Source organism: Bison bison, unplaced genomic scaffold (assembly GCF_000754665.1).
Source record: "Bison bison bison isolate TAMUID 2011002044 unplaced genomic scaffold, Bison_UMD1.0 scf7180017864107, whole genome shotgun sequence".
Lineage (NCBI taxonomy): Eukaryota > Metazoa > Chordata > Mammalia > Artiodactyla > Bovidae > Bison > Bison bison.
The window spans coordinates 509,584-525,047 of record NW_011494679.1 but is presented as its reverse complement, the minus strand read 5'-3'; the positions used below and the strand labels follow the sequence as shown (position 1 = coordinate 525,047).

The following is a 15,464-nucleotide window of genomic DNA, read 5'->3' as shown; positions in this document are numbered from 1 at the left end:
TATACTGTACAAACATATTCAACTTCCCATTGAGTTCTTATGAAAACTAAACTACAAATAACACAGTGTAGGGCTTCGAGACCCGTCATTTCCAGTGTAACTGTCCACGGCACTGTCACCACTACTGCTCCCAACCTGTTCCTCTTTCCGAAACTGTCATCTATACAGAGGCACAGCAGGGAGTTAACCCTAATGCAACTCAACACCTTTACTGACTTTTATTCTGCACAATAAGACATTGAGTGGTAACAGTAAGAAGCATCTGGCAACAGAGGCAACAGATGGGCTACGGAAAGAAAAACACAACAGAGAAAATAATAAAGGGTGGTATCAATGAAACAAAATGACAAAAATGCAGAAACTTAATGTTGGAACCAACCCCAATGAATATGTGCTCAATTATTTCAGTGGAGGTCAATAGGAAGAAATTCCTTAATATGTAGAATTTGGCTTTATAAACAATGTAGCTGAAATGACTTTTGCACTAAATAAAGATCTATAATGATTGTTCCATCTAAGCATTTATAACTGGAAAACTCTTCTGGTTAAAAAAAATGATTAAAATTTTGTTACTTTAAGATTAAAATGAATAAAATAACTATACTTATTCATATAGCTAAGAAGGTACAAAAATATCTAACAAAAAACATAGTCCAGACTTTAGCCTATTAAAAAATCTTTCATAATTTTATATTTTAATCAAAGGATAACTGCTTTACAGACTTCTGTTTTCTGTCAAACCTCAACATGAAGCATCCACAGGTATACACATATCCCCTCCCTTTGGAACCTCCCTCCCCATCCCACCCCTCTAGGTTGATACAGAGCCCATGTTTGAGTTTCCTGAGCCTACAGCAAATTCCCATTGGCTATCTACTTTATATATGATAATGTAAGTTTCTATGTTATTCTGTCCATACATCTCATCCTCTCCTCCCCTCTCCCCGTGTCCATAAGTCTATTCTCTATGTCTGTTTCTCCATTACTGCTCTGAAAATAAATTCTTCAGTGCCATCTGTCAGTACCATTCTTCAGTACCATCTTCAGGATATATGCATTAGTATATGATATTTCAGAGAAGGCAATGGCACCCCGCTCCAGTACTCTTGCCTGGAAAATCCCATGGACAGAGGAGCCTGGTAGGCTGCAGTCCATGGGGTCGCTAAGAGTCCAACACGACTGAGTGACTTCCCTTTCACTTTTCACTTTCATGCCTTGGAGAAGGAAATGGCAACCCACTCCAGTGTTCTTGCCTGGAGAATCCGAGGGACAGAGGAGCCTAGTGGGCTGCCGTCTATGGGGTCGCACAGAGTCGGACACGACTGAAGCGACTTAGCAGCAGCAACATAGGATATTTATCTTTCTTTTTCTGACTTCCCTCACTGTGTATAATAGGCCCTAGGTTCATCCAAATCATTAGAACTGACACAAATGGGTTCCCTTTTATGATTAATATTCCATTGTGTATATGTACTACAACTTCTTTATCCAATCATCTGTCAATGAACATCTAGGTTGCTTCCATGTTCTAGCTATTGTAAACAGTGCTGCAATGAACAATGGGATACATGTGTCTTTTTCAATTTTGGCTTCCTTAGAGTATTTGCCTAGGAGTGGGACTGCTGGGTCATATGGTGCTTTCATTCCTAGTTTTTTAAGGAATCTCCATACCGCCGTAGTGGCTGTATCAATTTACATCCCCACCAACAGAGCAAGAGGATTCCCTTTCCTCCATACCCTATCCAGCATTTATTGTTTGCAGATTTTTTGATGACGGCCATTCTGACCGGTGTGAGGTGATATCTCATGGCAGTTTTGACTTGCATTTCTCTAATAATGAGGGAGGTTGAGCATCCTTTCATATGTTTGATAGCCATTGGTATGTCTTCTTGGGAGAAATGTCTGTTTAGGTCTTTTTCCCACTTTTTCAATGGGTTGTTGCTCTGGTATTGAGTTGTATGTATATTTTGGAAATTAATCCTTTGTCAGTTGTTTCATTTGCTATCATTTTCTCCCATTCTGAGGGTTGTCTTTTCACCTTGCTTATAGTTTCCTTTGCTGTGCAAAAGCTTTTAAGTTTAATCAGGTCACACTTGTTTACTTTGGTTTTTATTTCCATTACTCTAGGAGATGAGTCATAGCAGATCTTGTGTTGATTTATGTCAAGTGTTCTGCCTATGATTTCCTCTAACAGTTTTATAGTCTGTGGTCTCACATTTACATCTTTAATCCCTTTTGAGTTTATCTTTGTGTATAGTATTAAGTGTTCTAACTTCATTCTTTTGCATGTAGCTGTCTAGTTTTCCCAGCACCACTTATTGAAGAGGCTGTCTTTGCTCCATTGTATATTCTCGCCTTCTTTGTCAAAACTAAGGGACCCATAGGTGCATGGGTTTATTTCTGGGCTTTCTATCTTGTTCCATTGGTCTGTATTTCTGTTTTGTGCCATTACCGTACTATCTTGATGACTGTAGCTTTGTAGTATAACATGAAGTCACAACAGTTGATTTCTCCAGCTCCATTCCTCTTTCTCAAGACTGCTTGAGCTATTCAGGGTCTTCTGTGTTTCCATATGAAATGTGAAATTTTTATTCTAGTTCTGTGAAAAATGCCATAGGTAATTTTCATAGGGATCACACTGAAACTGTAGATTGCATTTGGTAGTATAGTCATTTTCACAATATTGATTCTTCCAACACAGGAACATTCAATATCTCGCCATCTGATTATGTCATCCTTGATTTCTTTCATCAGTGTCTTGTAATTTTCTGTATATATTCTTTTGTCTCCTTGGTTCAGTTAATTCCTAGATATTCTATTTTGTTGCAATGGTGACTGGGATTGATTCCTTAATTTCCCTTTCTGATTATTCATTGTTAGTATTTAGGAATGCAAGTGATTTCTGTGTATAGATTTTGTATCATGTGACTCTGCTAAATTCACTGATTAGATCTAGCATTTTCTGATAATATATTTAGGGCTATCAACTTCCCTGGTGGCTCAGATGATAAAGTATCTGTCTACAATGCAGGAGACCCAGGTTTGATCCCTGGGTTGGGAAGATCTGCTGGAGAAGGAAATGGCAATCCACTCCAGGACTATTGCCTGGAAAATCCCATGGACAGAAGAGCCTAGTAGGATATAGTCCATGGGGTCGCAAAGAGTCGGACACGACTGAGCAACTTCACTATATCCCTATATCCCTCTATGTATAGTATCATGTCATCTGCAAACAGTGACAGCTTTACTTCTTTTCTGATCTGGATTCATTTTATTTTTCTTCTCTGATTGCTGTAGCTAGGACTTCCAAAAATATGTTGAGTAACAGTGGTGACAATGGACAACCTTGTCTTGTTCCTGATCTTAGGGGAAATGCTTTCAGTTTTTCACCATTGAGAATAATGTTTGCAGTGGCCTTATAATATATGGTCTTTACTATGTTGAGGTAGGTTCATTCTATGCCCATTTTTGGAAGAGTTTTAATCATAAATGCGTGCTGATTTGTGTCAAAGGCTTTTTCTGTATCTATTGAGATTAAGAACAAGCTGGAATCAATATTGCCTGGAAAAGTATCATTAACCTCAGATATGCAGATGACACGACCCTTATGGCAGAAACCAAAGAAGAACTAAAGAGCCTCTTGATGAAAGTGAAAGAGTGAAAAAGTTGGCTTAAAACTCAACATTCAGAAAATTAAGATCACAGCATTTGGTCCCATCATTTCATGGCAAATAGATGGGGAAACAATGGAAACAGCGACAGACTTTATTTTCTTGAGCTCCAAAATCACTGCAGATGGTGACTGTAGCTGGGAAATTAAAAGACGCTTACTCCTTGGAAGAAAAGTTATGACCAATCAAGACAGCATATTATAAAGCAGAGATATTACTCTGCCCTCAAAGGTCCATCTAGTCAAAGCTATGGTTTTTCCAGTAGTCACTATGGACATGAGAGCTGGACTATAAAGACAGCTGAGTGCTGAAAAACTGATGCTTTTGAACATCAATGGTGGTGTTGGAAAAGACTCTTGATAGTCACTTGGACAACAAGGAGATCCAGCCAGTCCATCCAAAAGGAAATCAGTCCTAAATATTCATTGGAAGGGCTGATGCTGAAGCTGAAACTCCATTACTCTGGCCACCTGATGCGAAGAACTGACTCATTAGAAAAGACCCTGATGCTGGGAAAGATGGAAGGCAGGAGGAGGAGGGGAGGACAGATTATGAGATGGTTGGATGGTATCACTGACCCAACGGACATGAATTTGAGTAAACTCCGGAAGTTGGTGATGGACAAGGAAGCCCAGCATGCTGCATGCAGTCCATGGGTCGCAAACAGTCGGACACGACTGAGGAACTGAACTAAACTGAACTGAGATTATCATATGGTTTTATCATTCAATTTGTTAATATGGTATTATCACATGGATTGATTTGTATATATTGAAGAATCCTCACATCCCTGAAATAAACTCAACTTGATCATGGTGTATGAGCTTTTTAATATGTTGTTGAATTCTGTTTCCAAAAATTTTGTTGAGGGTTTTTGCATCTATGTTCATCAGTGATACTGGCCTGTAGTTTTCTCTTTGCCTGGTTTGGGTATCAGGGTGATGGTGGCCTCATAGAATGAGTTCGGAAGTGTTCTTTCCTCTGCAATTTTTTGAAAGAATTTTATAAGGATAGGCATTAGCTCTTCTCTAAATATTTTAAGGAATTCACCTGTGAAGCCATTTGGTCCTCAACTTTTGTTTTTTGAGAGACATTTGATCACAACTTCAATTTCAGTGCTTGTAATTGGGTTGTTCATAGTTACCATTTCTTCCTGGTTCAGTCTGGAAAGATTGAATTTTTCTAAGACTCTAACCATTTCTTCCAGGTTATCCATTTTATTGCCATATAGTTGTTCATAATAGTCTCTTATATTCCTTTGTATTTCTGCATTGTCTATTGTAACCTCTCCTTTTTCATTTCTAATTATGTTGATTTAATTCTTTTTTTCTGGAAGAGTCTAGCTAAAGGTTTGTCAATTTTGTTTATCCTCTCAAAGAACCAGCTTTTAGTTTTATTAATCTTTACTATTGTTTCTTTCATTTCTTTTTTCACTCTGATTTTTATGATTTCTTTCCTTCTGCTAATTTTGGCCGTTTTTTGTCCTTTTTTCCAGTGGTTTTAGGCATAAGGTTAGACTGACTATTCAATGTTTCTCTTGTTTCTTGAGTTAGGATTGTATTGCTATAACCTTCCCTCTTAGAACTGCTTTTGCTGTAACCTTGAAAGAAAAGCTATGGCCAGCCTAAACAGCATATTAAAAAGCAGAAACATTACTTTGCTAACAAAGGTCCATCTAGTCAAAGCTATAATCTTTCCAGTAGTCATGAATGAATCTGAGAGTTGGACTATAAAAAAAGCTGAGCACCGAAGAACTGATGCTTTTGAACTGTGGATCTTGAGAGTCCCTTGGACTGCAAGGTCAAACCAGTACATCCTAAATGAAATCAGTTCTGAATATGCATTGGAAGGACTGATGCTGAAGCTGAAGCTCCAATACTTTGGCCACCTGATGCAAAGAACTGACTCCTTGGAAAAGACCCTGATGCTGGGAAAGATTAAAGGCGGGACGAGAAGGGAACAACAGAGGATGAGATGTTTAGATGTGATCACTGATTCGATGGACATGAGTTTGAGCAGGCTACAGGAGTTCGTGATGGACAGGGAAGCCTAGCGTGCTGCAGTCCACGGGCTCACAATGAGACGGACACAACTGAGTGACAGAACTGAATTGATAAGTTTTGAGTTGTCCTGTTTTCAATTTGTTGATTTCCCTTTTAATTTCTTCAGTAATCTGCTTATTATTTAGAAACACATTGTTTAATCTCCATGTCTTTGTGTTTCTTACAGTTTTTTTTCTTGTAATTGATATCTAGTCTCATAGCATTGTGGTAGGAGAAGATGCCTGATATGATTTCAATTTTCTTATATTTACTGAGGTTTGACTTGTGACCCATGATGTGGTCTATCTGGGAGAATGTTCCATGGGCACTTGAGAAGAAAGTGCATTCTCCTACATTTGGATGGAATGTCCTAAAGATAACAATGAGATCCATCTCATCTAATGTATAATTTAATACTTAATGTTTCCTTATTAATTTTCTGTTTTGATGATCTGTCAATTGGTATGAGTGGAGTGTTAATGTCTCCTACTATTATTGTGTTACTGTCAATTTCTCCTTTTATGTCTGTTAGTGTTTGTCCTATGTACTGAGGTGCTCCTATGTTGGGTGCATAGATACTTACATTGTTGTATCTTCCTCTTGAATTGATCCCTTGATCATTTTGTGGTCCTTCATTATCTCTTGAAATATTCTTTAAGTTCTACTTTGTCTGATCTGAGGACTGCTACTCCAGCTTTCTTTTGCTTCCCATTTGCATGGAATAACTTTTTCCATCCCCTCACTTTCAGTCTATATGTGTCTTTACGTCTGAAGTGGGTTTCTTGTAGACAGTATATATATGGGTCTTGTTTTTGTATCTATTCAGCCAGTGTTTTTAGGTTGGAGCATTTAATCCATTTACATTTAAAGTAATTACTGATATGTATGTTCCTACTGCCATTTTCTTGTTTGGTTTTTGCTTTTGTAGATCTTTTTCTTCTATTTCCTGACTATATAAGTCCCTTTAATACTTGTTGTAAAGCTGATTTAGTAGTACTGAATTCTCTTAACTTTTCCTTGTCTGAAAAGCTTTCAATTTCTCCATCAATTTTGAATGAGATCCTTGCCAGGTGCAGTAATCTTGGTTGTAGATTTTTTCCCTTTCAGTACTTTAAATATACCCTGCCATTCCCTTCTGGCCTGCAGAGTTTCTCCTGAATGATTAGCTGTTAAATGTATGGAGTTTCCCTTGTATGTTACTTGTTGCTTTTCCCTTGCTGCTTTTAATAGTCTTTGTGTTTAGTCTTTGTTAATTTAATTAGTTTGTGTCTCGGTATGTTTCTCCTTGGGGACATACAGTTTATACTGTAGGGGACTCTTTGCATCTCTTGGACTTGATTGACTATTTCCTTTTCCATGTTGGGAAAACTTTCAACTATAATCTCTTTGAAAATTTTCTCATACCCTTTATTTTTCTCTTCTTCTCCTGGGACCCCTATAATTCAAATATTGGTGCATTTGATATTGTCCCAGACGTCTCTGAGACCATCCTCAGTTCTTTTCATTCTTTTTATTCTGCTCTTCAGAAGTTATTTCCACCATTTTACCTACCAGCTCACTGATTTGTTCTTGTGCTTCAGATATTCTGCTATTGATTCCTTCTAGAGTATTTTTAATTTCAGTAATTTTGTTGTTTATCTCTGTATGTTTACTCTTTAATCCTTCTAGGCCTTTGTTAATTGATTCTTGCATTTTCTCCATTCTGTTTTCAAGGTTTTTGATCATCTTTACCATCATTATTCTGAATTCTTTTTCAGGTAGTTTGCCTATTTCCTCTTCATTTACTTGAACATCTGTGCTTCCAGTTTGTTCCTTCAGTTGTGCAGTATTTTTCTGCCTTTTCAGTTTTTTTTAATTTTAATTGGAGGCTAATTAATTTCCAATATTGTAGTGGTTTTTGCCATACATTAACATGAATCAGCCATGGGTGTATATGTGTTCCCCATCCTGAACCCCCCTCCCACCTCCCTTCCCATCCCATCCCTCTGGGTCATTCATCCCAGTGCACCAGCCCTGAGCACCCTGTCTCACGCATCAAACCTGGACTGGTGATCTGTTTCACATATGATAATACACATGTTTCAATGCTATTCTCTAAGATCATCCCACCCTCGCCTTCTCCCACAGAGTTCAAAAGACTGTTCTATACATCTGTGTCTCATTTGCTTTCTCTCATATAGGGTTATTGCTACCATCTTTCTAAATTCCATATATATGCATTAGTATACTGTATTGGTGTTTTTCTTTCTGACTTACTTCACTCTGTATAATAGGCTCCAGTTTCATCCACCTCATTAGAACTGATTCAAATGCATTCTTTTTTTTAAACTTATTGTGTTTGAGGTCTCCTTTTCCCAGGCTTCAAAGTTCAATTCTTTCTTCCTTTTGGTTTCTGCCCTCCTTAGGTTGGTCTGGTGGTTTGTGTATGCTTCATTATACAGTGAGATTTGTGCTGAGTTTGTTTTTTCCCCTCTGATGGGCAGGGTTGAGTGTGGTGGTAATCTTGTCTGCTGATGACTGGGCTTGTTATTTTTGTCTTGTTTTTGTTTGCACAGGGTGTTACTGGTGGTTGGTCTTATATTCAAGTCGTTTCCTTTGTGGGAATTTTTAATATTTGATACTCCCTAGGGTTAGGAGTTCTCTGGTAGTCTAGGTCTTGGAGTCAGTGCTCCCACTCTAAAGGCTCAGAGCTTGGTCTCTGGCTGGCTGTCTTCTTCCCGCTGATCCTCACTCACTTCCTCAGGGTTTGAGGTGTGTGTGTGGCTGGCTACAGGAAGGTCTGACATGCTTGGGCTCTTTGGCTCTTCTGGATTTCTCCTGGCAGCCAGACTTGGATTCCTCAGCTCCGGACTGGTGGTTTATGATCAAGGACACAATCCAGGAAGAGACGGCCAAGTGGAAAAGACGTACAGGGCAGGGTGTATGAAAGTCCTACTTCTGTCCAGGATACCAACCTCCCTCCACTGCCACATACTCAAGGGAGCTGCTCACCAAACACCACCCCCAATTACTGTCTAAAATGTTAATAACACCATAAAATACCATAAACCAGTTCAAAGAAGAAAATAAATATATATGTACCTATGTACTTATACAGATGGTCCCCAACTTACAATGGCTTTACTTATGATTTTCCATGTTTACAACAGGGAAAAAGTGATATGCATTCAGTAAAAACCATATTTTGAATTTTGATCTTTTCCTAGACTAGTGACATGTGGTATGATACCATCCTGTGATGCTGGGCAGCAGCAGTTGAGTGGAAGCAAACTGCAGCTCTTAGGCAGCCACACAATCACCAGGGTAAACAAGCGATATACTTAAAACCACACTGTCTTTCACTTTCTGCATAGTAGTTGAGAAATTACACACTATTCAACACTTTATTATAAAGTGAACTTTGTGTTAGATGATTTTGCCCAACAGTAGGCTAACATTCTGAGCACTTTGAGACAGACTGTATGAAGTCATGATATTTGATAGGTTAGAGGAGGTAAATGCATTTTCAACTTAGGATATTTTCAACTTATGATGAGTTTATCTGGCTGTAATCCCATCATAATTCAAAGAAAATCTGTATATAAATGTATTCATGCATGCTCAGTGGTGGTTGTGTCTGACTGTTTGCGACCCCATGCACTGTGGCCCGCCAGGCTCCTCTGTGGGATTTTTCAGGAAGAAATACTGGAGTGGGTTGCCCTTTCCTCCTCCAAGGGATCTTCCTCATTCAGGGATGGAACCCTCATCTCCCACATCTCCTGCACTGGCAGGCAGATTCTCTATCACTGAAGCACCTGAGAAGTCCATACAAAACAGAGTGTGAGCCTTCTCAATCTATAACTTTATTCACATTTGACAGGCCAAAGTGCACATGTGGAAGCAGCAGATTTCAAAATATGCAGTCAAGAGAGCTAGAGACTCCTTTGAGGTTTCTCAGAAGTGATAGTGGCAGTGAGAGAGAAAGACTTAGGAGCTTCCTACTCTACCTGGAGCATGTCAGTTTGCTCTGTTTTATTAAATATTGTGCTTTTAAGTATAATTTCTTTTGAGAAAGAATCCCACCACTTAGTCTTATTAAACAGTGGTTTAAGAGAATCAAATAATAATACATAGTATTTTTGCTTCATAATTTTTAATTCTCTTTCTCAAAAAAAAAAAAAAAAGAGTCCTTCGTATGAACTCAAATTGGTCCACTTTTTTTTAACTTTTTATTTTATATTGGGATATAGCCAATTAACAATGCTGTCATGGTTTCAGGTGAACAGTGAAATGATTCAGCCATATATATAGATATATCCATCCTCCCTCAAACTCCACTCCCATCAAGGCTGAAAATTAGTCTACTTTTAAGACAGGTACTGCAGCCAACGTTGCTGTTTATTACTTGTTTCCAAGTGCACTTTACATTGATCATCTCATTTAGTCACATTTAACATCCCTCTGAAGAACCATTTCACTATAATACTGTCGTTCAGTCACTAAGTCATATCTGACTCTTCTGAGACTCCACGGACTGTAGCCCACTAGGCTCCTCTGTCCACAGGATTTCCCCAGCAAGAATACTGGAGTGGGTTTCCATTTCCTTCACCAGAGGTTCTTCCCAATCCAGGCATCCAACTAGCTTCTCCTGTATTGGCAGGCAGTTTCTTTACCACTGAGTCACCAGGGAGGCCAAATATAAATGTATTGTTATTGTATTAAATGCATAACTTCAAAATGCTATACCCAGGTCTTCCCGGGTGGCACTAGTAGTAAAGAACCCACCTGCCAATGCAGGTAGAGGTAAGAGACGCAGGTTCGACCCCTGGGTTGGGAAGATCCCCTGGAAGAGGTCACGGTAACCCACTCCAGTATTCTTGGCTGGAGAATCCCATGGACAGAGGAGCCTGGCAGACCACCTCCATTGGGTGGCACAGAGTCAGACACGATTGAAGCGACTATTAGAACGCATGCATGCACACACCCAGGATCAATGATAATTAAAAAAAAATGTTGACTAAACATAGGCTTTAAATGTGTACTACCTCTTTGGTGAATTCCAGACGTGACTTCAAGTTCAGATTTCCACCAAGACCCCTTATGAGATTAATAATAAATTGATCATGATCTCTGCATCCATGTAGATGTGACAATCCATTCATCACAGTTCCAACCAAACTTGTTTCTACCACATAGTCATTCTGTTGATTAAATCCATATTACAGACAAAGGGAAAATATTAACAAGTAAATTAGCACCATACACAGATTGTTTACTCATCTTTCCAAGGATCATATTTAAATTTATCTCACTACTCAAGTTGTAGAAAGTTTAGATTTCAACTTATACATAAACATTGAATATAAAAATAATAAAAATACAATTGTGTATTTCTAGCCGTGAGTCCTCAAATAGATACATAGTTTGTTTACTTCCTAAACCTGAAAAAAAAATTTTTTTAAAGGTAAATCAATGAACATCAGTCTAAATATAACAGTTCCTCATTTCCTCTTGATAATTAAAAAAGAAGCTAGACACCTCAACTAGAGAGTAGCCCCTGCTCAACACAACTAGAAAAGGCCCATACACAGCAACACACAGCACAGCCAAAAATAAAAATAAATTAACTAATTTTCTTAAAAAGAAGTTAGAGGTAAAGGCTAGATTAATGGTTCTGGACCAAAAAACATTGGTAAAGGCAGGCTTAAAAACAATTTGGAGCTTTTCCTCTATACAGAATTTTAAAATGAAACTTTTGGACTCAGGTGGTATAGATTATTAAGATCCGTGGGCCTCTGGGGCCCTATGTAGTTTACAGGGAAAACCAGTTATAGTTAGAATCTGTATGTAGTGCTAGGTAGCTTTTTTTTTAAGAGAGAATTAAACAGAGAATTAAACTGAATTGGGGAAGGCGATGGCACCCCACTCCAGTGCTCTTGCCTGGAAAATCCCATGGATGGAGAAGCCAGGTGGGCTGCAGTCCATGGGGTCGCCAAGAGTCGGACACAACTAAGCAACTTCCCTTTCACTTTTCACTTTCATGCATTGGAGAAGGAAATGGCAACCCACTCCAGTGTTCTTGCCTGGAGTATCCCAGGGATGGGGAAGCCTGGTGGGCTGCCATCTATGGGGTCACACCGAGTCAGACACAACTGAAGTGACTTAGCAGCAGCAACAGCATCTTGTTTTAATGGAAGTCAACTCTAAGAGACATACTATGCTATGTTAAGTCGCTTCTGTCATGTCCAACTCTTTGCAACCCCATGGTCTATAACCTTCCAGGCTCCTCTGTCAATGGGATTTTCCAGGCAAGAATACTGGAGTGGGTTGCCATTTCCTTCCCCAGAAGTCTAATAGAGGAAATGGTTAATTTACTGTGGTAGAAGTTACAGAGCAGAAAAAGAGAGTGTTTTGAGAAAGGACAACTCAGGTTGGGGACTCAAGGTGTCCTTAAGGAAGATGACAATTGCTAACATTTGAAGAGTGAGACCTATCTGGCATACTTAGAACTCAGCATATGCAATGGTAAGCAATGGGCACACTTAAGGAATTAAAAGAAGCATATTCCTGAACAAGCAAAGGCAGAGTGATTCAGGACAGACAGGCAGGCAAGGGCCAGAGTATGTGGAAATGCATAGGCCATGATAAGGAGTGCAAATTGTATCTTCAGTGCCTTTAAACTTTAAGAGAATAAAATGACTAAATTTACATTTTAAAAAATCTCTCTGCCTGAATAATAAATAATTTTCAAAGAACAGAAATAGGAGGGGAAAAGGGGGAAAAACAGAAGGAGATGGATAGAAATCCAGCAGCTTAGGCCATACTGAGTTCTAAGCTTTAAAGGCAAGACAAAGGAAAAGGAAACCGACATATTTTCCTCTAGATTGTCTAATCTGCTAAATATAAGAAAGTAAAGCTCTACTTATAAATAAAATCAACACTTGAATAGAGCATTCATTATGGTGTATCTCTCAGAATCTGAACATGGTAAACGAAGCACAGAATAAAGAAAGAAGGAACACTCAACACATACAATCTCAAACAAGAACAAGGACCTGAGGATAGAATCAGTATTTTCTACCTAAATCGTTGGTATCACTCTACGGCTTAAAAATATTATTCTGTCATCATGTCTGTAGTCACAAATCCCAAATAGGGGAGAGTCAAAGAGTCAATATATTCTATGCAGTGCTACATCTCTCATTCTAACACCTAACAGCATGCAAGCTGAGGACTTCAAGGCATCTGCACTGGAAAGCATGGTTAGGTTTGTATGTTTTATACTCACAAAATAACAACACACCTACTGAAAAGGTGTTACAAACCTAGGCATCAGTTATTTAAGCTCATATGTTCATTTTTCTAAGTTTTTTGTTTTTTTTTTTTTGATGTGGACCATTTTTAAAGTCTTTATTGAATTTGTTAAAATATTGCTTCTGTTTCATGTTTTTTGTTTTTTTGGCCATGAGGCATGTGGGATCTTACTTGGCTTCCCAAGCAGGAATCAAAAGTACACCCCTTGCACTAGCAGGTGAAGTCCCAACCACTGGACTGTCAGGCAAGTCGCAAGCTCGTATACTCTTATTCACCACGCTGTTATTACCAAACTTCGCCTCTGGGGATACAATCAGGAGTACAACAGGCTTAATCTTTGCCCTCAAGGTGCTTGCAGTTGCATGAAAGCAATTATAGTTGAAAGACATAGTACACTGCTGCAGAAGCACAAGGAGGCCGACAGCTCAGTCAGACTGAGGGCTGGGGGGAGTGGCTCTTCCCTCAAGTCTCCAGGGAAACCTATCTCATTTGTGCCATTTCGCCCAAATCCCTAGTCCTCCACCATTCATCTTTACAAAGTCAGAAAAGAAAAAAGTTTAGAAAACTAAAGTGAAATTGCCATTTCTCTATATGATTTGACCAACTCTGAAAATATTGACCTCTAAATTAAGTTCACAATCACCTTTAAAAAAAACTCATTGCTATTTATTTTCTCTATTTTTATGTTTATTTTTTTATACAAGCAATGACATGAGAGAAATCAAAATCTGAAAAGATCCTGTAAGTACATGAATATTGTCTTCTTTGCATGCTAAACTTCTATTCATGCTTCAAATTCAAAATTGTATGTCATTTCCTTTAAAACTCTCCTGGAAGGCAGCAATTCTCTCTTCATCCTGCTATACTGTGATTATCTTTTTCCATGTCAGTTTCCTCTGTGACACAATCCCTTCTCAGTGAAAGGGACTGTCCTATTAACGTTCACCTGGCAAAGTTTCATCAAGGGCATCTATCTGATAAGCAATTAATTTTTGCTAGATAAACAAATGTTTCAATAATATTATAAATAATTCATCATGTTTCCCTACTTTAATACTGTAATTATATTTAGCATGATATATAGGCAGGTATTTGTTGACATAGTAAAATGGGGCAGAAAGACAAATCATTTTGCTAGTAAAACGTCAAATGGCATTCCAGTTTTCAAGATTTTTAGGTAAGTGTTGCAAGGTATCATGGATGGAAGAATTAAAGCATTTTAAGACTTAACACAATAAAAGTTATACCATGAAATACAGTGGGAGAGCAGTGAAGACACCTACCCTTCACTAAACCCCCATATTCTGTCAGAACACTACTAAAAGGTGGTTAAATGTAAGCAACAGTCAGTTATCATACTTTTTGCCTAAATAATTATGAATATTATAATTGTCTTACCTGTTTTAGAACCCATTGTAATGCCTTTTCAAAATAATCCCCAATCCAGTTTTCAAGATTATTCCTATATGTAGGAGGCTGATTCCTCAACCAAGATTTTATCAGAGAATTAAGATCTGTCTCTTCATCACTGAAACATATTAACAAACATTAAAAATTGTTTAGGAGTAAATCATAAATTTACTTTCAAAATAAATTTCTGCTCCAATAAACATTATTCTACATATGCACCTATCTGCTAGTATACAAGAGTTCATTTTAGTTACTTCTGTATACGTATGTGCGTTTACACTACTTCTACTTATATAACACAAATAAGTGTGTGTACATATATAATGTCATTTTCTATAAAACAAACCAAATAAACCTCACCTCTATCGTTGTAAGTATAAATTAAAGCAGAATTACACATCCACAAGTTAGCCACAAAGTGGTCTAAACCATTCCTACCCAAAGTGGGGTCTACAGAATCCCAAGTACCATTCTAGACCTAATGAAGCAAAATCTTTGCTTTAACAATATCCCTCGGTGACTCAAATGCACATTAGACAAGCTGCACTGCATCTTAATGCAGATCTTTAAAAATACTTTTTGTTTTTCTCTATCTCCAAAAAAGCTGACTACCTAAATTCCATGCCACTACTGAAACTTGAAAATCACGCTAAAGTAAAATCTAAATTTTTTAGCAAAGCACTTAATTATTTGAGTAACATCCAATGTTTGAAATTATACATAATATTGACATCTTATTCAAAATTACATGTTGCTGCTGCTGCTAAGTCACTTCAGTCATGTCTGACTGTGCAACCCCATAGATGGCAGCCCACCAGGCTCCCCCGTCCCGGGGATTCTCCAGGCAAGAACACTGGAGTGGGTTGCCATTTCCTTCTCCAATGCATGAAAGTGAAAAGTGAAAGTGAAGTTGCTCAGTCGTGTCCGACTCTTAGCGACCCCATGGACTGCAGCCTACCAGGCTCCTCTGTCCATGGGATTTTCCAGGCAAGAGTACTGGAGTGGGGTGCCATTGCCTTCTCCAAATGGCATTCTACTTAACCTTTAT

At 38.3% G+C, this 15,464-nt stretch overlaps 1 protein-coding gene across 2 annotated transcripts in view; it reads right to left on the bottom strand.

The window, feature by feature from the left end:
* DYNC2H1 (dynein, cytoplasmic 2, heavy chain 1) overlaps positions 1 to 15,464 on the bottom strand; it is a 394,047-nt gene that overhangs the window by 294,672 nt on the left and 83,911 nt on the right. For both annotated transcript variants that reach the window (XM_010838873.1, XM_010838872.1), the window contains exons 40-41: positions 14,405 to 14,534; positions 10,738 to 10,893 (exon numbers count right to left, since the gene is read on the bottom strand). In XM_010838873.1, the coding sequence (XP_010837175.1) occupies positions 10,738 to 10,893; positions 14,405 to 14,534 (286 nt within the window). The remainder of the gene's footprint in view (positions 1 to 10,737; positions 10,894 to 14,404; positions 14,535 to 15,464) is intronic.